We start from the raw sequence: 25975 nt of genomic DNA, 5'->3' as shown, positions 1-25975 counted from the left end.
CGCTCGCAACTATGCCAGCGGACCTCTATGGGTTGCAGGAACCATAGTGGGCATAACGGGCCCGAAATCTTATACGGTAGACGTAGGGGTAGACAGACTCTGGAAGCGCCACATAGACCAGCTGAGAAAAAGGGTAGTCGGCGAAGCAAACATCAATTTAGACATCTCCGAGCCTAACTATAACAACTTTCCCAAAACAGCTAACTCAAGCCCGGGTTCGCGAGAATACTTAGCTGACAAGCCCTGGTTCCAGCGCTGCCCCAGCGAGTCGCCACTCCCAACCGGGGATAACCATGCCCCGGACAAAATCCAGGAGGTTCCATTGGCGGAGCCGGGAGAGACAGAAAGTCCCTCCGACCAGCTCGATGCCCCACCAAACACTGAACTGCGCAGGTCAACTAGGACGAGAACTCGGCCTGGGCACCTGCGAGATTTTGTGTGTACTTATGTAAATATTTGAATGTTAGTGCCTTCTGGGAAGGGAAGGGTGTTATGTATTGATACTTTTAAGCGGGAGTTTCAAACCTGCCTATGTTTCTGATTGGCTGACAGTCCCTCCAGGATTGTATATAAGGAGGGCTGCAGCCTCTGAGTTTTTGCTGAAGTCTCACTGTAAATTAAAGAGCTGTTGTCACTAGCTTGGTTGTGCCTCTCGTTATTCCCGAACCACTTCATTGGCGACGAGGATGGGATTGAGGTCACAAGAAGCGAACCAGTGAGACCACGAGCTTCAGCTAGGCGACGAGGCGAACTACAGGAGGCATACCGAACATGTCTGCCTACGTTCCGCCCAAGCCTTTTGATTCGACCCGCGAAAAATGGGTCTCGTACCTGACGAGGTTCGAATGCTCGCTCGAAGCCAGCGACATGCAAGGGCTCTCCGCTAATCGGAAGAGGGCCCTCTTCCTAAGCTTGGTTGTGCCTCTCGTTATTCCCGAACCACTTCAGTATGTGTGTGTGTGTCTTTCCCCCCACCCTTTGGGCGAACGTCCTCCTCCTCCCCCACCCTCTCGTAACTCCCTGGCCAACTGTGGCTGAGCCGGGAGCATTCGCACATGCAGGGAGACTCCAGCCTGAAGTGGCAGGAAGTGAAGGCTGCCTTATGTGCCAATGGGGCACAAAAATTCATGCATAATTCAGAATTCCAAATCCAAGCCAAAGTCCAAAGTCTGAGAAGCAGGTCCAAAGTCCAAATGGAGGCAACATGAAGCACAGATCCAAAGTCATGTGAACAGCAGTCACAGAGTTATAGTACCTGCATGTTAGGAAAATGTGTGGTTGTTTCTGACACTGCATTGCCCAAATGTTGGACTAAGAAGGCATGTGCTGGTGTAGCTCCTTAGGAGGAAAGAGGCTGCCTCCTTGCGAGTAACCTCACTGACCTCCATTGTGCCTCTCTCTGTTCAGTCCTATGGTGGAGGAGGCAGTTCCTCCTCATCCTTCCTGATCAGCTGCAGCTGCAATTCTTCTCCATCCTGGGCTTCTGGCTGGATCTGTGAGCCCTTCCAGCTGCATCTCTCCCCTTTCCTCTCCAGCCAGGTGCTCATCCGCTTGTTCCTCTGAAGGATCTGGACTCCCTTCTTCCTCCAGCCCCTCCATTCCTTGCTTGGTGGCTTCAGCATCTTCAAGATGTTCTTCTGGGCCGCACTCTGAAGTCTCCATGGCTGGCTCTTCCATATTGTCTGGATAGGCATCCGATGAAGCCTTCAGAGGTGTTTTCTCTTCTTCCCTTAGTTGTCTATTCTGCCCACAGCAACCCTGGAACCAAAGAAGAGAAAGATTTGCACTGCCCTTCCATACAAACAGATCCCTCTTGAGAGAGGGATCTTCTAGGAAGAGGTGATCACTATTCCCCCCAGTGTTTCCTTGCTCTTGTCTCTCTTATACCTCCAGCTCATGATCAAGAAGCCTTTATCCTAGAGCACCTCCCCCATGTTTTTCCAGCTCACCGTCTCTTTCTCCTCCTCTCCTTCCTGGACAGAAATTCCCCATTTTCCCAGGATGCCCCCCTTCCTACTCCCAGACCCTTTCCTGTCTCAGTCTCCTTCCTTGGAGCTGGAGGACCAGAGAAGCTGAGCTTTGACTGATTTTCTCTTGTAGAGCAGTCGATCGGAGGGTCCCCAAGAGGTGGGGCTGAACCCCACAGGAGCCCCAGACATGCCACCATCCCTCCATGGCTATCTTGGGAAGACTTTCAGGATGAATTTTCAACCCCAACAATCCTGAAGATGTTGGTTCTCAGCAGGGATGAAATCCAGCAGGTTCTGACAGGTTCTGGAGAACCAGTAGTGGAAATTTTGAATAGTTCGGAAAACCGGCAAATACCACCTCTGGCTGGCCCAGAGTGGGGTGGGAATGGAGATTTTGCAGTATCCTCCCCCCAGGAGTGGGGAAGGAATGGGGATTTTGCAGTATCCTTCCTCTGCCATGCCCATCAAGCCACGCCTACCAAGCCACACCATGCCCACCAAACCACGCCCACAGAATTGATAGTATAAAAATTTGGATTTCACCACCGGTTCTCAGGTATTCTTCAAGCCTTGGTAGTACAGGGGTTTAAGGCACCCTGTTATTAAGCTTATTAAGACCAGCTGCCTGCAATTACTGCAGGGTTCGAATCTCGCCAAGGCTCAAGGTTGACTCAGCCTTCCATCCTTTCTAAGGTAGGTGAAATGAGGACCCAGTTTGTGGGGGCAATAAGCTGACTTTGTATAAATATACAAAAGGATGAAGGCTATTGCTTAACGCATTGTAAGCCACCCTGAGTCTCCGGAGAAGGGTGGCATATAAATCAAATAAATAAAAAAAAAAAAGCCCCAAGTTTTGTCTCTTAAATAGACTTCAGCAATAGTGAGGCTCACCTCAAATGTCATTTTGGATGGGAGCATTGCCGTTGATCGAATCTCATCTTCAGTGCCATAAGGAGAGGAAGGACAAAGTTTTTGTAAAGGAATATCCTCAGGGTGAGTTGTCGTTGCCTGACGGAGTTTTTTCCTGTAGTACAGCCAGCAGCCTTATAGAAGGCAAAGAGAGAAGATGGCTAGTTTATTTCTGGGGCAGTAGCTCCTGCCTGAGATGGATTTAAGCTGAAGAGCCCAAAGGGCCCAGGTGATAAAACTGCCTGGATTATAACTCAGCATCTTAATTTACTTATTATGGATGAAAGGCAAAATTATTGGCTGCCTACCAGTAGAGGTGCTGACCACGGGGAAGTGGAAGGGACATTCTTGGGAGTATTAAGAAATAATCGAGTTGAAACTGTCCGTGTTCCTATTAGAGCTCCTATAGGACAACGGAGTCCTGTTTCTCCACCACCAGTGAAGCCATTCCAAGGTGGCCAGCAGGACTGTTCCCAATAGGGGTTTTCTACTAAATGATCAGTGACTTTTATTCAATGATGCTACACCTCTGGGAATTCTGTCATTGGGATAAGACAGAGTTATTTATTTATTTATTTATTTATTTATTTATTTATTTATTTATTTATTTAATATTTATACCGCCCCCTCTCCCGAAGGACTCGGGGCGGTGAACAGCCAAAATTAAAAACACACAATACAAATATTAAAATACATTAAAACGAAATTAAATTATCTTTGGCTTCTCCAATTTAAAACCCCTTTGCCCATAAAATTCCCCAATGAAAAGATTTTTAACCCAGCCCAGCTTGCTGAAATAAAAAAAGTCCAGAAGGTCCGGAGGTCCGGGATTAGTCGTATCCCTGAGGGTAGCTCATTCCAGAGGGCGGGTGCCCCCACAGAGAAGGCTCTTCCCCGGGGGGTTCGCCAGCCGACATTGCCTGACAGACGGCACCCTGAGGAGGCCCTCTCTGTGGGAGCGTGTTGGCCGGTGGGAGGTCATCGGAGGCAGAAGGTGGTCTCGTAAGTAACCGGGTCCTAAGCCATGGAGCGCTTTGAAGATGAGAAGCAACACCTTGAAGTGCACTCGGAAGACTACTGGAAGCCAATGCAGCTCGCGCAGGAGAGGTGTCACGTGGGAGCGCCATGTCGCCCCCATAAGTACCCACGCGGCCGCATTCTGCACCAGTTGGAGCCTCCGAGTGCTCCTCAAGGGGAGCCCCATGTAGAGAGCGTCGCAGTAGTCCAGGCAGGAAGTAACGAGGGCATGAGTGACTGTGCATAAGGAGTCCTGATCCAGAAAGGGGCGCAACTGGCGTATCAGGCGAACCTGATAGAAAGCCCCCCTGGCCACAGCGTCATATGCTCTTCTAAAGACAGCCGTGTGTCCAGGAGGACATCCAATTACACGACCTCTCCGTGGGGGCCAATGTCTCGCCCCCAATAGTCAGCGATGGCACCAGCTGACTATATCGGGACGCCGGCAGCCACAGCCACTCAGTCTTGGAAGGGGTGAGCCAAAGCCTGTTCCTCCCCATCCAGACCCGCACGGCCTCCAGGACATCACTTCAAGGGCATCATTGGGGTGGTCTGGGGTGGAGATGTACAGCTGGGTGTCATCAGCATACAGATGGCACTGCACCCCAAAACCATGGATGATCTCGCCCAGCGGCTTCACATAAATGTTGAACAGGAGAGGCGAGAGGACCGACCCTTGTGGCACCCCACAAACCAAGTGCCTTGAGGTCGACCTCTGCCCCCCAGCCAACACAGACTGCGACCGGTCAGAGAGATAGGAGGGGAACCACCGTAAGACAGTGCCCCCCACTCCCAACCCTTCCAACCGGCGCAGCATGATACCATGGTCGATGGTATCAAAAGCCGCTGAGAGGTCTAAATAGGACCAGAACAGAGGAGCAACCTCTGTCTCGAGCCCTCCAGAGATCATCAACCAACGCGACCAATGCCGTTTCCGTGCTGTACCCGGACCTGAAGCTGGACTGGAACGGATCTAGATAGATGGTTTCATCCAGATACTGCGGGAACTGTCGTGCAACCACACTCTCAACAACCTTCGCCAAGAAGCGAAGGTTGGAAACTGGACGATAGTTTGCCAAAACAGCTGGGTCCAGAGAGGGCTTCTTGAGGAGGGGCCTCACCACCGCCTCTTTCAAGGCGGGAGGCAAGAACCCCTCACTCAAGGAAGCGTTTATAATCCTCTGGAGCCAGCCTCGTGTAACCTTCCGGGTAGCCAGCACCAACCAGGAGGGACACGGGTCCAATAAACATGTGGTTGCGTTCAACCTCCCCAGCATCCTGTCCACGTCCTCAGGAGTCACAGGGTCAAACTCATCCCAGATAACAGTCTCAAAACACACCTCGGACAACCCGCCTGTACCTACCCAGTCAGAGTCCAAGCCTTCCCGAATTTGAGCAACTTTATCGTGCAGATGATGCACAAAATCATCAGCACGACCTTGCAAGGGGTCGCTCCCCCATGTGTGTTTTGGTTTCTACTCCAAAACCCCAATCCCGATCTTTCCTGATAGAACCTTGGCCACCATCACTTACTTTTAAGCAAGGATGTTAAACTTCTGGGAATTGGTACAAGACAGATTGTAGTCCCCATATATTCCAGACATGGTAGTTCTTAATCCAACTCTCGCAACATTTGGTTTGATTTCTACTCCAAAACCCCAGTCCCAACCCAGCAAGATCCAAGTACCAGCGACCTTGTCTGATCTTGAAAAGCTAAGCAAGGCCTAAGTGGCTTAGCACTTTCATCTGAGACTGGCCCAGCAAGCAAGACCAATTGCAAGCAAGTCAGAAGGCCCATCCTAGAGGAGAGAAGTGGCAAAGCACTTCCGCCTTGTTGCTGACAAAATGACCTGGATGTTATTGGGCCACACTTGGCGAAGCTCAATTGAGGGAACACTTCCTACATCTCGCGTCTCTTGCTCTGAGCCAAGCAAGCAGAAGCTCCTTCCACCGCTGGACCTTCCCCTCTGCAGTTGTCTGTTCCCAAGTGTGATTGCAAGCAAGGGCAGAAAACATGGGTCCCCTCACTCCATGACCCCCACCTTCCACCAGAGCTTTCCTGAAAATCCTTCTTGCCAGGTGAGAAGACACTGGGCAAGTTTATGGCTTTTCTGGCATTTTAGAGATTATTTATTAGACTTTTCTTGGATTCCTGACCCCCTGATATTCTGTATTTGCTCCTCTGAAGAAAGTCTATAGAGCTCAAAGAGGCTCCCTCCCAAACAACAGCAAGGATGAACATTCTGAGATTTACAGGAAATGGGAAAAAATGGCTGCATAGTTTCTTCTTCCTTTTTAATTCTCCTTCAAAATGAGAATTGTGGGGAAAGGTTTTGTGGAGATCCTGGCTGCAAATGCCAGGGAGGCTCTCTCCCATCACACCAGAACAATCAACACAAAAAGACACAGAGCTTGGGGTCAATAGATGCGTTTCACTTACCGATCAGGAAGAGAATCAGAACAGCTGAGATTATGATAATCACAGCTCCCACTAAACCAAGTGTCATTATAGCTAAAGAAAGAGAAACATGGTTCTGATTAGACAGATGCCGACTTCCCTGACATGGAGATGCTGAGCAATGGAAACATTTCCCAACCTGAACTGGCCTCCAGGCAGTGTCTCCACCTGAAGGAAGCCTCCCTTCCCTCTGAGGCTGAAGAGGGCAGAGCAAATGGCCTTGAAGGGCAGAAGGAAGATCTACAACCCAGGCACTGTCAGATAAACGGTGCTTAGGCCTGAGCCAAGAAATCAGCTTAAGTACAGGTGTCCCACAGATCCCTTCTTTCTTTACATAATGATAAATGGAGGAAGGTTGAAGCATGTCCAGACTACAATAGCTACAGTACCATAGTTTTGTAAAAAGAGTAGTACTGAAGTAGCTGACATTGCTTTCTACTGTATAATAATAATAATTTAATAATAATAATTTTATTTCTATACCGCCCTTCTCCCGAAGGACTCAGGGCGGTGTACAGCCAATTTAAAAACACAAGACACAACAATGATTAAAAATTAAAATAATTAAATAGATTTGGCCGGTTTAAAACCCCCAAAATTTAAAATACCCCAATTTAAAATCATTATGTTGATAGCCCGGCCTGGCGGAACAACAGGGTCTTCAATGCGAAACGAAACACCCGGAGATCAGAGATCTTACGTATTTCCGGGGGCAGTTCATTCCATAGGGCTGGGGCTCCCACAGAGAAGGCACTCCCCCTGGGTGTCGCCAGCCGACATAACTTGGCCGATGGCACCCTGAGGAGACCCTCTCTGTGGGAGCGGACTGGCCGGTGGGAGGCTACTGGTGGCAGAAGACGGTCTCGAAGATACCCGGGTCCAATGCCATGGAGCACTTTAAAGGTGGTAACTTGCACCTTGAATCGCACCCGGAAGACCACTGGGAGCCAGTGCAGCTCGCGCAGGAGGGGTGTCACACGGGCACAACAAGTTGCGCCCATAACCACCTGCGCGGCCGCATTCTGGACCAGTTGGAGCCTCCGAGTGCTCTTCAAGGGGAGCCCCATGTAGAGAGCATTACAATAGTAATGTACAAGTATCTTGTTGGGCTGACAAAGATCCAGCCTCGTCTGCCGAAAGGGGCAATGAATGACCTGGTATAAGCCATCCCATCAGATCATTCTACAATGTTTCATATCACATCTCCCACATCTCCTTTGTCTATATAGTATCATATCATACTGTATTGTATCGTATCACATTTTCATGCCTTGCTCTTAAGTTCCAACTTAAGAGTTCCAACTCTCCTGTCAAAAATCACTACCATCACTAAACAAAGGATGTTCCCTTGGATGTCACCCATCTCGCCAAGAGGTGACATATTGCAAATGCAGAGCCTCTCACCTGTTTTCTCTTCCCATGCCAAGACCAGGGGCTCCGGCAAGCCCTCGTGCTCCAGGTGACACCTAAAATGGTGCCTCTCCTTGGGGTCGATCTCAATGCTGAGCCGGACATAATAGGTCCCGTCTGAGTTGGGGGCCACGTTCCTATGGAGGGTCTCATTCTGGCAGACCTCTCCGTCCCTCCTCCAGGTGGCCTGGATCTCCTTGGGGTAGAAGCCAAAGGCCTGGCAGATGAGGACCTCCGGGCTGTCATTCACCACCTTGCGAGTCAATTTCCCCACCGGAGGCTCTGCAGAAACAGCAATAACACCTGAGTTCTCAGGATTTCAAGAGTTTCCGTCAAGGTGATTTACTAAGTGGGAAGATCTCCTTTGGCCATCCTCTCCCTCTCCTCCTTCTCCTCTCTCTCTCCTCTGGGATATGGAACTCTTTAGATTCATTTTTGAAAGGGACACGTAGACTTTGGGATAATAGTCTCACTCGGACCAAAATGATTGTAATGCTTGAGCTTTGATTCCATTTTGACATCCTAAACTGAATTTGTTCAAGTTGTTTCAGATGGAAATTGGGAAGAACATCATCTTTAGGTTCTGCCCCAAATGCAGGATGTAAGAATTAGATTTCCTCAAGAAAATGGAACTGGATCTCAGCCCTGATATCTTGCTGGTTTGGTTTGGTTTCCTTTTCCATTCCCCCCTCCCCTGCCCTCCCCTCCCCTCCCCTTTCCTCTCCTTTCCTTTTTTTGAAGAACTTCGTTTTGGGGGGCTGAGGGCCTGGATATTATTTTTCCTATTGTGTTTTGATAAATGTCCCTAGTTCATTTTGATAAATTCCCAGTTAGGGCAGAAAGGAGTCCGAAAGGAGAAGAGCGGTATATAAATCTAATCTAATAAAATCTAATAAAAGATAAGAAAACATGAGGGGATGGGGAGAGAGCCTACAAAAAAAATGCACAACGTTTGGCCACTCACCAGTCTTCTTCAGAGCCTCCTTCTGGTAGGACAGGTATTTCTGCAGCCACTCCATGCAGGTCTTCTCCAGGAAGACTTTGTTTCTCTTAGACAACCTTAGGTTCTTCCACTTCTCCTTGACCTTCTGGGCCTGGGGCTGAACTGCCACCCATCTGAGGGTCTCCTTGTTGAAGCTGATGAAGTCCATCCCGTTGTAGCTGTACTGCAAGAACCCTCCTTTGCTCCCATCTTCCCAGAGCTCACAGCCCACACTCCCCTGCCAGATGTGAAGCTCTGAAATACACAGAGGGGGTGGAATTGTCCAGAGTTCGTCTCCCTAGAGACCACCCCCCACTCAAATGATTGAAGTGTTTACTTCCCCCCATCCCATCAGGGGAGCGAAAATGGGTCTTGCCTCCCCTCTTTCTTTCAATGGCAGGAGGTCTTTTCTGTGATCTGGGGCTACACTTAGTCCTTTTGATATGGAGCTAGAAGATCATGAAGACCATGAGAGAGAAGATCTTGGGAAGGGGAGGCGGTTTCCTTTGCAGGAAAGCATCTCCCATCCTCATGTTCTTTACAGCCATTGGTGGTCAAAGGCAGAAACAATATTGTCCTTTCCTGGGATGGGGCTCATCTCAACCCCCCAAGATCCCAGCCTCTCACTTTCTATTCTTTGCCTGCTTGTCTTTTTTCCCAATAACCCAAGTGAGAAGATGTGGGAAAGTGAGATTTGAAGGAGAATTCAGGGCTTGAAGGCAGTTCTGCCTCTGCTCACCTCCAGTCTGGGGGTTGAAATTTGATAACTGCTCCAAGTCACTTCTGAACATCCTCTCAGGTGTCTTCAACTCCACCGCCTCCATCCAGGGCACCAGAGAAACCATCTTCCTGTTGAGGATGTCATATCGAGCAATGGGCTGACCATCCAGGTAGATCACGGAGAGGAACTGGGGCAGTCCCTGGCTGGGCTCTGACACCTTCAGGTAGGAATAACGCAAAGAGTGCCTGGAGGAGCCTGGAAGGGGAAGAGGGTGAAGGACAGAATTAGGAGGGTCTGTATCTGCAGCTCCTCCCTCAATGCTATCATGAAAAGCAGCTCCCAAACAGAAGACCAACTGTCTGCTATACTTTGGATGATTTCAGTCACACTGGAAAGTGGCCAAAGGAGACCCTAGCAACTCTTGGTTGACTTTGGAAATGGCTGGACATGGCCACATCAGGTGAGGGCACCCTCAGGGCCCTCACAACTGTTTCTGTGCCTGACCCCATTGGACCCTACATGCCCATGGCCTGAAGGACAGCAGGACAGGAGCTGCTTGGAGTTTCACCTGAGTGTGGAGACTTCCTGCTCCTGGAAGCTGCACCACACCCAGAAGAGCCCACTCTTGGTCACAGTCCTTCGGGGGAGGGGGGGACTTTTCTGATCAGGAGGGAGCTGGACTGGAGGGAAGCTCAGCCTTTGTCCTGGTAGGAGTGGGGAGGATTCGAAGGAGGAGAACAGAATTCAGAGCATTCTGTTTTGACTTTCACTCCTTGCTCAGAAATTCACTCAGAATTGGAAACTTCTAGAAAATGGCATGTTGAATTGTGGGGGTGACTTTTTTTTCTTCTGTTGACAATCAGCTGACTTTTCTGCCAAAGCCAGTTCTTTGGCAGCCCCTTCCCTAAGTTTTGAACAGGAGCAACTAGGAATAATCCACGCTGACCTTTGGATGACTGTATATATGTCTGGGAAGAGAATCTGGAGAATTGCAATTCTCAGTAAGGGTAGTCATTGTGGTCAGTTTCCATCTTTTGCATTTTTAACATCACATGTTGTTGTTGTTTTAATTAACTTTTTCAATTGTTAAATAGTCTGGCTGCAGGCTGATGCAGTCTTATATTCATGTTGAATCACAATTGTGAACATTCATTCTTTTATTTTGGACTTAAAAATAAAAGGACTTTATTTTTGGACTTTCACTTTTGCTGCAAGGAAGCCAACAGCATGAGAGATTTTTTCCTTTTGTAGTGATAGTAATTGGATCTGATTTATACTGGATTCTTATTGTAAGAATTTTGTATTTTATTAGTTTTTAAAAGCACTCTGATGTTTCGTTTTACTTTTGTACATATCTCTGTTTTTTTACTTCAAAAGATGGGAACTTTCCCTTTTTTCTTTCTTTCTCTCTCTCTCTTTCTATTGTGGGGACTTTTAATTCAGCTTCTTCTGTTAGGGAACAGTTTCTCTTTGCCCTTGAGAAAGAATTGCCGTATTTTTCAGAGTATAAGATGCACCTTTTTCCCCCCAAAAAGAGGATGAAAATCTTATACTCCGAATGTAGTCCCGCCCAGCCTCACAAATGGAGATTTCACAGGCTGAAAGAAGCCTCTGAAAGAAGCTTCAGAAAAAAAGTCCCTGAAAGGATTTTATTTAAAATAATATGGCAAGCAACAAAAGAAGAATCAGTAAAGGCTCTAACCAAACTATGCTAACAAATCTGGAGAATGACACAATAACCAACAGTTCGGAAGAGGTTAATCTATATACCAATACCAAAGAAAGGAGATTAAACAGAGTACAGCTAGTCCTTCAGAATAAAAGCCTCTGAAAGAAGCGTCAGGAAAAAAAGCTTCTGAAGAAGCTTGAGAAAAAAAGCTTCTGAAGAAGCTTGAGAAAAAAAGCCTTAAAAGAAGCTTGAGAAAAAAAGCCTTGAAAGAAGCTTGAGAAAAAAAGCCTCCAAACAGAGCTTCAGAAAAAAAGCCTTTTCGGCAATGGAATTTCAGAAGTTTCAGAGGCAGAAAAAAAACAAGGCACAGAGCTCACAACCAACTAACCCAGTGGTTCTCAACCTGTGGGTCGCGACCCCTTTGGGGGTCAAACAACCTTTTCATATGGGTCGCCTAAGACCATCAGAAAACACATATTTTCAATGGTTTTAGGAATAATTTAATGGTTGGGGGTCAGCACAACATGAGGAACTGTATTAAAGGGTCGCGGCATTAGGAAGGTTGAGAACCACTGAACTAACCTGTTGCTAAAATTCACCTCTGGGAACAGCTGATTGGGGGCATTCCTGAAGGCTTATCCACCCACCAATCAGCTTTTTTCTTATTTACCTCCCCAAAAACTAAGGTACGTCTTATACTCCGGTGCATCTTAGACTCCGAAAAATATGGTACTTATAGTCTACCCTGAAAGCTTGGCTATAAGAGGAATCCCATCATATTAAAAATTAAAGTAACAATAAATTAAGGACTTTGGATATGACATACTATGTATTTTCTACAATGTACCTAAAAAGAGATTTAAGATAAGAACCAAATGACTCTAATGCAGTGGTTCTCAACCTTCCTAATGCCGCGACCCTTTAATACAGTTCCTCATGTTGTGGTGACCCCCAACCATAAAGTTATTCCTAAAACCATCGAAAATATGTGTTTTCCGATGGTCTTAGGTCAGGGGTCCCCAACCTTTTGGACCTCAGGGACCACCAAGTTCATAATTTTAAATTTCGCGGACCACTAATACGAATCCAGTACGCCGCTTGCTGAAGCACCTGGACTCCCAGTGACGGGATGGGGTCCTTCAGGCACTCTCCCTCCTCTCTCTCTCTCTCTCGCTCTCTCTCTCACTCACTCACTCACTCACTCACTCTTTCTCTCTCATTCTCTCTTTCTCTCTCTCTCTCATTTTCTTTCTCTCTCCCCCCCTCTCCCTCTCATTCTCTTTCTCTCTCCCCCTCTCTCTTTCTCATTCTTTCTCTCTCCCTTTCTCTCTCTCCCCATCTCTCTTTCTCTCTCCCCCTCTTTCTCGCTCTCTCCCCCACTCTCTCTCTCATTCTGATTCTCTTTCATTTTGTCTCTTTCTCTCTCATTCTCTCTCTGATTCTCTCTCTTTCATCCTCTGTCTCTTTCTCTGTCTCTCATTCTTTCTCACTCTCTCTGATTCTCTCTGTCTCTTTCTCTCAGTCTCTCTCTTTCATTCTGTCTTTCTCTTTCATTCTTTGTCTCTTTCTCTGTCTCATTCTGATTTTCTTTCTTTCTCTCTCTCTCTTTCTCTCTTCCATTCTTTGTCTCTTTCTCTCTGTGTCTCATTCTGATTCTCTCTCTTTCTCTCTCTCTCTCTCTCATTCTCTCTCTCTCATCTCATGGGCCAGCCAGTGTCTTGGGGCTGAGAGGAAGTCAAGCATCTCCCTGAGAGACCGAGGGCCGGAAGAAGTGTGGGAGCAAAGCACTACTTGAACTTGCACGGCATGAGCATTCGCCTTGGTATATTTGCACCAGCCGGTGGCCAAGGCAGCCCTCCGCTGAAAGTGCGGCATCAGGATTCCGCCTTGGTATATTTGCGGCGCAAGGCAGCCCTCCTGCGGCTTGGGACTCAGAGCGGTAAATGGTGACTGGTCCGGGGAGCAGCTGGATTTTGCTCTCCATTGCAGATGCCAGATTGGCCCCCTGCAAGCTCTCGTCTCTTGAGGAGCACTCCCTGAAGTGGCGCTGGAACCTTTGGTCGGGCTTCTCGAGAGACGAGAGCTTGCAGGGGGATGATCTGGTGTCTGCAATGGAAAGCAAAATCCAGCTTCTTCTCTCTGCTGTAAGTGCGGCATCAGGATTCCGCCTTGGTATACTTGCGGTGCAAAGCAGCCTTCGTTTCCTGCCGCTTGGGACTCGGAGCGGTAAAAAGCATCTGGTTCGGGGAGCAGCCGGATTTTGCTCTCCATTGCGGATGCCAGATCAGCCCCCTGCAAGCTCTCGTCTCTCGAGGAGCCCAACCAAAATTTCCCGCACCACTTCAGGGAGCTCTCCTCAAGAGACCAGAGCTTGCATGGGGCCGCAATGGAGAGCAAAATCCGGCTGCTCCCTGGACCAGTCACCATGTACCGCTCCGAGTCCCAAGCATCAGGAGATGAGGGCTGCCTTGTGCCTCAAATATACCAAGGCGGAATCCTGATGCCGCACTTACAGCGGAGAGAAGAAGCCAGATTTTGCTCTCCATTGCAGACACCAGGTCGCCCCCCTGCAAGCTCTCGTCTCTTGAGGAGCCCGACCAAAGTTTCCAGCCCCGCTTCAGGGAGCACTCCTCAAGAGACGAGAGCTTGCAGGGGGCCGATCTGGCGTCCGGATTAGACAGCAAAATCTGGCTGCTCCCCGGATCAGACGCCATTTACCGCTTTGAGTCCCAAGCGACAGGAGTGGAGGGCTGCCTTGCGCCACTGGCTGACACAAATATACTGAGGCGGAATGCTGTTGCCATGCAAATGAAAGTAGTGCTTCGCTCCCGCAGCTTCCAGCCATCGCAAACGCCACTTCTTCCTGCTTCTGCCACCCTCTCCCCCACCGCCACAACAGCACCATTCGTTCCGGATGGCGAGGGCTGTGCTCCTTTTTCCGTATTGCACCACCTGCAAAAATACGAAAATTTCTCCGCGGACCACCAAAGGACCATTGGATGGTGACCACTGTCTTAGGCGACCCCTGTGAAAGGGTTGTTCGACCCCCAAAGGGGTCACGACACACAGGTTGAGAACCACTGCTCTAATGTTAAAGCCATCTTGGAAAGTTTTTTAAAAATATTAACTTTAAAGTTTTAAATGAAAAATTAGATAAAAGGTTTCATGAATTTGTAACCATTTCAAAACAACAAATCAACGTCTTATCTAGATCCGTTCCAGTCGGGTTTCAGGCCCGGGCACAGCATGGAAACGGCATTGGTCGCGTTGGTAAATGATCTCTGGAGGGCTCGGGACAGGGGTTGCTCCTCTGTTCTGGCCCTGTTAGACCTCTCAGCGGCTTTTGATACCATCGACCATGGTATCATGTTGCACCGATTGGAAGAGTTGGGGATGGGGGGGCACCGTGTTACGATGGTTCTCCTCCTTTCTCTCTGACCGGTCGCAGTTCGTGTTGGCAGCAGGGCAGAGGTTGACCTCGAGGCCTCTTATATGTGGAGTGCCTCAGGGGTCGGTCCTCTGGCCCCTCCTGTTCAACATTTATGTGAAGCCACTGGGCGAGATCATCCGTGGCTTTGGGGTGAAGTACCATCAGTACGCTGATGACACCCAGCTGTACATCTCCACCCCAGGCCACCCCAATGATGCCCTTGAAGTGAAGTGCCTGGAGGCTGTGCGGATCTGGATGGGGAGGAACAGGCTCAAGCTCAACCCTTCCAAGACTGAGTGGCTGTAGTTCCCGGCATCCCGATATAGTCAGTTGACTCCATCACTGACTATCGGGGGTGAGCCTTTGGCCCCCGTGGAGAGGGCGCGCAATCTGGGAGTCCTCCTGGATATGCAGCTGTCCTTGGAGGAACATCTGACGGCTGTAGCCAGGGGGACCTTCTGTCAGGTTCGCCTGATTCGCCAGTTGCGGCCCTTTCTTGATTGGGATTCCCTGTGCACAGTCACTCATGCCCTCGTCACCTCTTGCCTGGACTACTGCAATGCTCTCTACATGGGGCTCCCCTTGAAGAGCACCCGGAGGCTCCAACTAGTCCAGAATGCGGCCGCGCGGGTAGTCACGGAAGCCGCATGGCGCTCCCATACAACACCTCTCCTGCATGAGCTGAACTGGCTCCCAGTGGTCTTCCGGGTGCGTTTCAAGGTGTTGGTTATCACCTTTAAAGCGCTCCATGGCATAGGACCTAGTTATCTTCGAGACTGCCTGCTGCTACCGACAGCCTCCCATCGACCCGTGCGCTCCCACAGAGAGGGCCTCCTTGGGGTGCCATCAGCCAAACAGTGCAGGCTGGTGACCCCCAGGGGGAGGGCCTTCTCTGTGGGGGCACCTACCCTCTGGAATCAGCTGCCCCCAGAGATAAGGAGAATGCAAGACCTCAGTGCCTTCCGCCGTGCCCTTAAAACCTTCTTTTTCCAGCAAGCCGGGCTGGCCTAACACTTTTTAAAATGTTTTTAATTGTCTGTTATTGTTTTTAATCATGGGGCCAAATTTATATATATCTTTTTAATTGTATTTTAATGTTTGTAGTTTATGCTTTTACTTGGCTGTTCACCGCCCTGAGTCCTCAGGGAGAAGGGCGGTATACAAATTTAAAAATCAATCAATCAATAAATAAATAAATAAACTTAAAGAAGACATGGCATTCAAGTGGAGGTTTGCCAGGGAATTGCGCAGCAGGTGTCCAAATGAAGTCAGAGACACTGACACAAACTTGTAGTTTTATAGAAATATATTTTATATCAATATATACAGTGGACAAAAACATCATGAGGTAAATCTTAACAGCATAGAGCAGGGGTGTCAAACTCAAGGCCCGTGGGCCAAATCCTGCCTCTGGGGTTCTTAGATCTGGCCCACGGGGCTGGCCTAGCAAAGGATTGGCCACGGTGCCTCTGCTAGCAAAAATGGGGCACGGGAGGGCCATGAGCGGCCCCCACACCCTGTTTTGGCTGGCAGAGTGCTGCAGGAGGCCATCCAGGCCGGAAACAGGGCCCAGGTCGAAGGTCCGCACCAAATGGCTGACCACCAGAGACCTTTACCAAGCGGAGGACGACTTCAGATGCCATGGTTCCCACTTCAACAGCTCAGGCAGCTAGCCCTCCCCCAGTCCTATCAGAGAAGTCAAGCCCGGGGCCATGATGAAGCCCATCTGATTATGACAATCACAGCTCCCACAAAACCAAATAACACTATAGCTAAAGAAAGAGAAACATGGTTCTGATTAGACAGATGCCGACTTCCCTGACATGGAGATGCTGAGCAATGGAAGCATTTCCCAACCTGAACTGGCCTCCAGGCAGTGTCCCCACCTGAAGGAAGCCTCCCTTCCCTCTGAGGCTGAGGAGGGCAGAGCAAATGGCCTTGAAGGACAGAAGGAAGATCTACAACCCAGGCACTGTCAGATAAACGGTGCTTAGGCCTGAGCCAAGAAATCAGCTTAAGTACAGGTGTCCCACAGATCCCTTCTTTCTTTACATAACGATAAATGGAGGAAGGTTGAAGCATGTCCAGACTACAATAGTTACAGTACCATAGTTTTGTAAAACGAGTAGTACTGAAGTAGCTGACATTGCTTTCTACTGTATTTTGTTGGGCTGACAAAGATCCAGCCTCGTCTGCCGAAAGGGGCATTGAATGACCTGGTATAAGCCGTCCCATCAGATCATTCTACAATGTTTCATATCACATCTCCCATATCTCCTTTGTCTATATAGTATCATATCATACTGTATTGTATCATATCACATTTTCATGCCTTGCTCTTAAGTTCCAACTTAAGAGTTCCAACTCTCCTGTCAAAAATCACTACCATCACTAAATGCAGGATGTTCCCTTGGATGTCACCCATCTCGCCAAGAGGTGACATATTACAAATGCAGAGCCTCTCACCTGTTTTCTCTTCCCATGCCAAGACCAGGGGCTCCAGCAAGCTCTCGTGCTCCAGGTGACGCCTAAAACGGTGCCTCTCCTTGGGGTCGATCTCAATGCTGAGGCAGACATAATAGGTCCCATCTGAGTTGGGGGCCACGTTCCTTTGGAGGGTCTCATTCTGGCAGACCTCTCCGTCCCTCCTCCAGGTGGCCTGGATCTCCTTGGGGTAGAAGCCAAAGGGCTGGCAGATGAAGGTCTCCAGGCTGTCATTCACCACCTTGCGAGTCAATTTCCCCACCGGAGGCTCTGCAGAAACAGCAACACCTGAGTTCTCAGGATTTCAAGAGTTTCCATCACGGTGATTTAATAAGTGGGAAGACCTCCTTTGGCCATCCTCTCCCGCTCCTCCCTCTCCTCCTTATTGTAAGAATTTTGTATTTTATTAGTTTTTAAAAGCACTCTGATGTTTCGTTTTACTTTTTACATAGCTCTGTTTTTTTACTTCAAAAAAATGGGAACTTTCCCTTTTTTCTTTCTCTCTCTCTCTCTCTCTATTGTGAGGACTTTTAATTCAGCTTCTTCTGTTAGGGAACAGTTTCTCTTTGCCCTTGAGAAAGAATTACCATATTTTTCAGAGTATAAGACGCACTTTTTTCCCCCAAAAAAGAGGATGAAAATCTTATACTCCGTATCGAGTCCTGCCCAGCCTCACAAATGGAGATTTCACAGGCTGAAAGAAGCCTCTGAAAGAAGCTTCAGAAAAAAAGTCCCTGAAAGGATTTTATCTAAAATAATATGGCAAGCAACAAAAGAAGAATCAGTAAAGGCTCTAACCAAACTAAGCTAACAAATCTGGAGAATGACACAATAACCAACAGTTCGGAAGAGGTTAATCTATATACCAATACCAAAGAAAGGAGATTAAACAGAGTACAGCTAGTCCTTCAGAATAAAAGCCTCTGAAAGAAGCATCAGTAAAAAAAGCTTCTGAAGAAGCTTGAGAAAAAAAGCTTCTAAAGAAACTTGAGAAAAAAAGCCTTGAAAGAAGCTTGAGAAAAAAAGCCTCCAAACAGAGCTTCAGAAAAAAAGCCTTTTCGGCAATGGAATTTCAGAAGTTTCAGAGGCAGAAAAAAAACAAGGCACAGAGCTCACAACCAACTAACCTGTTGCTAAAATTCACCTCTGGGAACAGTTGATTGGGGGCATTCCTGGAGGCCAATCCACCCACCAATCAGCTTTTTTCTTATTTACCTTCCCAAAAACTAAGGTGCGTCTTATACTCCGAAAAATATGGTATTTATAGTCTACCATGAAAGCTTGGCTATAAGAGGATTCCCATCATATTAAAAATTAAAGTAACAGTAAATTAAGGACTTTGGACATGACATATTATGTATTTTCTACAATGTACCTAAAAAAGAGATTTAAAAGAAAGATAAGAACCAAATGACTCTAATGTTAAAGCCATCTTGGAAAGTTTTTAAAAAATATTAACTTTAAAGTTTTAAATGAAAAATTAGATAAAAGGTTTCATGAATTTGTAACCATTTCAAATCAACTTAAAGAAGACATGGCATTCAAGTGGAGGTTTGCCAGGGAATTGCGCAGCAGGTGTCCAAATGAAGTCAGAGACACTGACACAAACTTGTAGTTTTATAGAAATAAATATATTTTATATCAATATATACAGTGGATAAAAACATCATGAGGTAAATCTTAACAGCATAGAGCAGGGGTGTCAAACTCAAGGCCCGTGGGCCAAATCCAGCCTGTGCGGTGCTTAGATCTGGCCCACGGGGCTGGCCTAACAAAGGATTGGCCACGGTGCCTCTGCTAGCAAAAATGGGGCATGGGAGGGCCATGAGTGGCCCCCCACAACGTTTTGGCTGGCAGAGTGCTGCAGGAGGCCATCCAGGCCGGAAACGGGGCCCAGGTCTAAGGTCCGCACCAAATGGCTGACCACCAGAGACCTTTACTAAGCGGAGGAGGACTTCAGATGCCGTGGTTCAGTTCAGGAGCTAGTGAAGGACCTCCCAGTGACCCTGACGAGGGAGTCCGTGACCACCATCCCACAGTGGAGAGCAAAAGGACCATTAGACCTGGCTGCGTCAGGGTGTCAGCTCTGGCATGCTCAGCTCGGAGCTGCCATTCAGGGAGGGGGAGAAAAGACCATCAGGGGCCAATCCCAGGGGAGGCAGCCTTGCTGCAAACAGCCAGACATTGTCAAGCCCCTTACAGGGCCTTAGAATGTTTCCAGCAGCAGGCGACCCTCAGAAGCACAACATACAACTGCAAAACAACTCAGAGTGACTCAGCACTTTTGGGAGCACTGGGTGAAGGGGCAGGGATGTAGGAGAGGGGGTGTGATAGTGGGAACTGTTTAAAGGTGGTGTTGTGGCCTGTCAGCAGCCTGTGCAGCTAGTAGCTGATTCTGACAGTGAGGAAGCTGGTGTGGTGCTGCGCCAGCAGCCTCTGCAGCTGGCACTCGAGTGGGACAATGAGGAGGCTGGAGAAGATGTGGTGCCAGAGGCAGGGATTCAGCCAGGGCCTTCAGAACCTCCAGAAGCTGGGGCAGAACAGGTGGCGGGTATCACCGGATGTTAGCTCTATCAATCCTTTCTTTGCATTATTTATTGCTTGGGTGATCAGTGAGTGCTGGAGAAGATAAAAGCTTCAAACCTAAACATTGTTTGGCTGGGGGGCGGGCGTTCTGTGGAATCTGACACTGGGGACTGGAGATATTGGATGGCAGTCCACAGCCAAACTTTAGAGGGTCTACTGAAGAGGTTTGACTGGATGAGCCTCGAAAGCCTGGGGCAAGCATGCAAGGCGAAACAGACAAGAGTGATCCTGAGCCAGTTGACCTTGACATTCCCTCCCCGATGTGACCAGGTTCCCACTTTAACAGCTCAGGCAACTAGGGACTTCCGGTTGGCTCCGCGCACGTCGCAGACGCTCCTCCGTGAGCGCCTGATCCCCGGCATCGTAAAAGCTGCCAGAACAGCCGAAAAACAGCTGTCTGGCGGCTTGGAAACTTTCTCCCCGGGCAAAGGGGAGAGAGGAGAGCTGACAGGTGAAGGTAGAGCTCCCCAAGTGCCCAAGGAGAAATTCTGGGGCGCGAACGGCGAGAGATCCCTAGAAGCCTGTCAATCTGCTCCGGACCTGGGACAACTCTGCTAATTAGTGAAGCAAGACGCTGCAACCACTTCTGCTAATAATAACTGAAGGGATTTCCAACATCCTAAATTGCTGCAGGCAGAACAAGCCAGGAGAAGTCAGACTGCAAGTATCCAAACTTAATTCCAATGTTTATTACCTCCTTCAGAAATAACAAATTAGTCAATTTGTAACAAGATGGCAATTGAGGCTTGAAAGGGCGTGGAAAGTGAAAGTTAAAGGAAAGTTTCATTTCGCTGGTAGCCTCTTGCTTGAAAAGAACTTTTGTACTGAGAGAAGGAGGATTTTAAGACATCAATTTAAGATTGGGAAAATTTTTGACTTTGTTGAACTTTTCTTTTTGGCTTCTGATTAAAATACAAAGATTAACTTAAACTGAAAAATGGCCTCAAAACCTGTAAAGACTGTTCCTATTAAAGGAACTGGGAGTGCCGGAAGCTCTCCAGCCCACACTTCTAGAATGCAAGCCTCTGTTCCCCCAACAGATCCACAGATTTTAACGTTTGAAATGATACAAGAAGCCCTAAAAGCTACACAGGATAAACTTGCTACTGTGATTAATGAAAAAAATTAATGAAACTAATGAAAAAATACAGTCTGTTTCAGATGAGATTTCAGTTCGGAATCAGGAAATTAGGGCTGATATAATCTTGGCATTTAAAGGTTTGGCAGGTCACATTGAAATTTTGGATGATAAAGTTGAAGAAATTAAGCAATCTACGGAAATTTTGGACAATAAATTAGGAGAGACTCAGAATAAAATTGAAAGGGCTGAAGCTGATGTAACAATGATTCAATACAGAGATATGGAATTTGCTCTAAGAATAAGAGGGGTGAAGGAGAACAAACAAGAGAATTTGAAAGAGATGATGTCAGAGGCATTGGCACAGATGTTGGGGGAAAAGAAAGTGGAGTTAGGCTGGCAGATTGACAAGATATATCATGTCAATTCGTGGGTGGCCAGACAGAAACATTTACCAAGAGACATTGTAATATACTTTACCACAAGGAGACTACACAATGAAATTTTACAGGCTACCTTTAAAAACAAGCTTCAAGTGGAAGGCCAGGAGGTGATGACAATGAAAGAAATCCCCCCCAAAATGTTGAGAGCCAGAAGGGACTATGCCTTTCTGGTGGATGAACTGAGAAAACGCCAAATACAGTATAGATGGGAAGTGCCAGCCGGCCTAGTGGTGAACTATTCGGGTGAGAGATATCGGCTTAATACAGTATGGAAAGCAAGAGATTTCTATGCCAATGTGTTAAAGGCTGGGCCACCAAAATCACCAGAAGTTAAAAGAAAGAAGGAAGTAATGGAAGGAGAGAGAGAAGAGCTGATGACAATAGTCCAGGGGGGAGCTTCGACCAGTCAAGAAGATTTGCTACAAATCCAGATTGCTGTTCAAGATTTGGATTTAATTGATATTAAAGAACCAAAGGATCAAAGACAGATCAGAGTAGCAACAGCTAAACGCAAGGAAGAATTAAGACTGCAACAACTCCAGATGGCAACTCAAGGAACTACAAAAACAGAATCAGTGGGAGGAGCCAGACCTAAAGGTCAAATGAGGCAAGATCATTAACAAATGCTTCAAATGCTTCAGAGGCCCAAAGATGGGAACTAGATTTTTAACTTGGAATGTTAATGGTTTGAATTCTCCACAGAAGAGGAGGAAAATATTTCACTATCTTAAACAATTTAAAAATGATGTAATTTGCTTACAAGAGACTCATATTAGGATACAAGATCAAAAATATTTAACAAACACAAGACTAGGTACACATTATGTAGCGGCAGCACCAGAGAAGAAAAACGGTATAGTTATATATTTGAAAAGAGACTTAATTGCCAAATTAATTGAAGCAGGTGATCAAGGAAGATTTTTAGCGATTGAACTTTTAATAAAAGGAGAAAAATTACTTTTAATTGGAGTATATGCCCCGAACCCACAACAGGAAAATTTTTATAATTTTTTACACTCAAAGTTGACACAATGGGAATACAAAACTTGTATCCTACTGGGTGATTGAAATGGTGTTTTGGATGTTAAAAAGGACAAGAAGGGACCTAAGCAAAATGTTTTAACAAGAGCAAGATTGCCCAAATCGTTTTTGGAGATGATGGATGATTGGGAGTTGAGGGATATTTGGTGTGAAAGAAACCCAGAAGAAAAAGATTTTACTTTCTTTTCGGATAGACATCAATCCTTTTCAAGGATTGATTTTATACTAATTACTAACGACCTCTTTTCTAGGGTGAAGAATACGAAGATTTGTTCAAGAACATTGACAGACCATAGTCCAGTCTGGATGGAACTGGAGTATGGAAAGGGGCTCAGGAGGTTAAACGATAATTTGTTTAGATATGAAGAAAATGTAAAAGAGTGTAAAAAATTTATGAAAGAATTTTTTGTTATGAATATGCAAAAGGATACATCGATGGAAATGGTGTGGGATGCAAGTAAAGCATATATGCGAGGTATTTTGATATATTTGAATAATAAGTACAGAAGAAACGGGAAAAAAAGGAATTAGAAGAATAGATTAGAAAACAAAAACGAACTTTGATAGTTAATCCAACAGATAAGAAAATTAAAGAGGCAATTAATTTACTGAAAGGTCAATTTAACATGTTAATAGCAGATCAAGTGGCAACTAATTTACAATATGCTAAACATAATACTTTTTGTAATGCTAATAAACCTGGCAGATGGTTAGCATATTTGTTAAGGAAAAAGCAGAAATCAAGGACTATAGAGAAAATAAAATACAAGGGTAAAGAGGTTTATGAGCAAGAATTGATTTAAAAATCTTTTTTAGAGTTTTACTCAAGGCTGTATACTGGTGATAAAATTCAAGACACAGATACAGATAGATATTTGCAGAAAGAGAACATTTATACAACCTCAAAAGAGCAGAGGGATAGTTTAAATCAATTGATAACTTCCGAGGAAATTTTGTTTGCAATTAAGCAGTTGAAAGTGGGTAAAGCTCCTGGGACGGATGGTTTGACAGCTGTTTATTATAAAAGTTTACAGGAGGAAATGGTGGAACCAGTGAAGGAATTATTTAACAATATACATCAGGGAGGAGAGGTGCCTCCAACTTGGAAGACAGCTTTTATTTCTTTGATCCCAAAAGAGGGTCAAGATCATACAGATCCAAAAAACTATAGGCCGATTTCACTTTTAAATACAGATTATAAAATTTTTGCTAAAATATTAGCAAATAGATTAATGACAGTTATACAGCAAATGATTCATCATGATCAAACTGGTTTCATAAATGGTAGACAAATGAAAAGTAATGTGAGGCAAATTGTTAACTTACTAGAGTATTTGGGGAGGAACAACCAGGTCCCCGCAGTGCTAGTATTTCTGGATGCTGAGAAAGCCTTTGATAGATTGAATTGGCATTTTTTATTGAAATTAACAGAAAGGATGCAACTTGGAGAATATTTTATACAATCTATTAAGGCAATATATCAGAAACAAACAGCGCAAATAATAATTAATGGTGGTTTAACAGATATTTTTAATATAGAAAAAGGAACAAGGCAAGGTTGTCCCTTGTCTCCATTATTGTTTATTTTGACACTGGAAATCTTATTGAGCAAAATACGTGGGACAGATACAATGAAGGGAATTAAAATTAGACAGCATGAGTATAAGCTACGAGCATTTGCGAATGACCTGGTTGTTACCTTAGCCCAACCAGCACAATCGATTACAGCCTTGATGGATATAATTAACCCATATGGACAAGTATCTGGTTTTAAAATAAATACAGCTAAAACAAAGATAATAGCTAAAAATATGACTAGAAGCCAAAAAGAAGAAAGGGTAACAGGATTTGAGATAGTAAAGAAGGTTAAATATTTAGGGGTTTATATCATGACCACAAATGTGAAACTATATCAGCATAATTATGAGCCGTTGTGGCAAAAAATACAGAAAGAGATGGAAAAGTGGAAAAAATTACAATTGTCTTTGCTGGGAAGGATAGCGGCAGTAAAAATGAATGTCTTACCAAGGTTTTTATTTCTTTTTCAAATGATACCTATACTTAAAAAAGATGAAAATTTGAAGGAATGGCAGAAGGGCATAAATAAGTTTGTTTGAGCAGCGAAGAAACCGCAAGTAAATCAAAAGATAATGCAAGATACAAGAGAAAGAGGAGGACTTAAAATGCCCAATTTAAGACTGTATTACGAAGCCGCTGCCCTCTCAGCAGTTACTGATTGGATAAATTTAACGGAGGAAAGGATATTAAACATTGAAGGATATGATCTGGTCTACGGCTGGCATGCTTATTTATTGTATGATAAGAAAGTAGATAAGACTTTTAAAAGTCATATATTAAGGAATGCTTTATTGCGTGCCTGGAAGAAGTATCAATACAAATTAAACAATAAATTACCAATATGGACAGTACCCAGACACGCGATAGAGAATATAAATGTGGAGCAAAACAAGGTAAGATTACATATAAGGAACTCCTTTATAAAGAAGGAGTTAGATTACAACTAAAATCTATGGAACAATTAAAAGAAGAAGGAATAATTAGAACTTGGTTAAGATTAACCAAGATTAAGATTAAATTTACACCACAGTTTTTTTTGTTGGGAATAGTTATGGATTGTACTGTAATAGAGACTAAGTTGGTTTTAAATTTAATAACAGCAGCTAGGCTACTGGTTGCACAGTATTGGAAGAAGGAAGATCCACCTACTATTGAGGAATGGACATTAAAAGTCGCGCATTTGGCAGAGATGGCGAAAATTTCATCATATCTTAAAGATCACTCAAACGAAAGATATATATCGGAATGGAGAAGATGGATTGACTATATTCAAAACAAGTATCAGACTAAGAAGTTTCATATAGCTTATGAATGAAACATTTTTAATCTTTAGTTTATGTTTATAGTGTTTTGAGTTATAAGGAGTTAAAGACCTGGGGAGAATTTGAAGTCAACAAATTGTTAACATATTTTAGTTTTATGTTTGTGAATGTCTATACCCTGTGCTTGATCTGGGAAGTCTAGGGAGGGGGATGGAGGGGAAGGGGGAGGGGGAAAGGGTGGGTGGGTGGGTGGGCAAGGGGGGGTGGGAGGGGGTGAGGGAGGAGGGGTGGGAGGGGGGAGAAAATGTTTGTATCTTTTATAAAACTTCAATAATAAAAAAAAAACAGCTCAGGCAGCTAGCCTTCCCCCAGTCCTCCCCCGGTCCCATCAGAGCAGTCAAGCCCAGAGCCGTGGTGAAGCCCACCAAGATGCCATAGAGTGGACAGCCCGCCTGGCCACCCACACCACCAGCTGGGGTGGCAGGTGCCTCCCAGTTGGGCTTACTATCCCAGGCACAGCTGGATCCAAGGGCTCCTGCTCTGGTGCCACCACAGCCCCCTGCGCCCGCTCCTCCACTCCCCACCCAGCTGCTCCAACAGCAATTAAACCCACCTTCGATGGACACCCAGATAAGCTTGCATTCTTCCTGAACTAGGTGTGGGCTCACATCGACGACTATGGTCATGACTACCCCACGGTCCAAGCAGTAACTGCATACTCAGAGGGGGAAGTAGCCAAGTGGGTGACCCAGCTTCACGATGAAGATGCACCAGAGCTGGAAAACATTGATGCCTTCTTGCAGGAGTTGAGGGTTAGATTCAAAAATGAATCCCAAGCCCTACAAGCTGAAGCCAAGGTCTGTGAAATCAAGTAGAAAGGTCACCCTGCCAAAGAGTATTTCAGGAAATTCAGAAGAGTTGCTGGGAAGCTGCAGGA

General features: G+C 46.1%; 1 protein-coding gene across 1 annotated transcript; it reads right to left on the bottom strand.

Annotated features, from left to right (window-relative positions):
* Window positions 1–943: 943 nt before the first annotated feature.
* Window positions 944–25724, bottom strand: LOC117668170 (major histocompatibility complex class I-related protein 1-like). Its single transcript, XM_087885330.1, has 8 exons — window positions 25652–25724; window positions 17033–17320; window positions 9486–9722; window positions 8729–9001; window positions 7759–8046; window positions 6337–6408; window positions 2862–3013; window positions 944–1758 (listed from the first exon to the last, which is right to left on the bottom strand). Exons 1-8 carry the CDS (start codon window positions 25722–25724, stop codon window positions 1435–1437), a joined length of 1707 nt encoding a protein of 568 aa, XP_087741456.1. The 3' UTR covers window positions 944–1434.
* Between the last annotated feature and the right edge of the window lie 251 nt (window positions 25725–25975).

This window comes from Pantherophis guttatus, chromosome 2 (assembly GCF_059756535.1).
Source record: "Pantherophis guttatus breed Tessera chromosome 2, ASM5975653v1, whole genome shotgun sequence".
NCBI lineage: Eukaryota > Metazoa > Chordata > Lepidosauria > Squamata > Colubridae > Pantherophis > Pantherophis guttatus.
Note: the sequence above shows the minus strand (reverse complement) of the source record. Positions and strands in the feature narration are given on the sequence as shown.

Bases quoted from the DNA above. Each gene is read 5' to 3' on its own strand.
- LOC117668170 (XM_087885330.1), bottom strand. From the start codon at position 25,724: ATGACCATAGTCGTCGATGTGAGCCCACACCTAGTTCAGGAAGAATGC. The intron at 8,047-8,728 runs GTGAGTGGCCAA...CTGTTTCTGCAG, and splicing joins GGAGGCTCTGAAGAAGACTG to AGCCTCCGGTGGGGAAATTG. The intron at 6,409-7,758 runs GTGAGAGGCTCT...CTCTTTCTTTAG, and splicing joins GGCATGGGAAGAGAAAACAG to CTATAATGACACTTGGTTTA.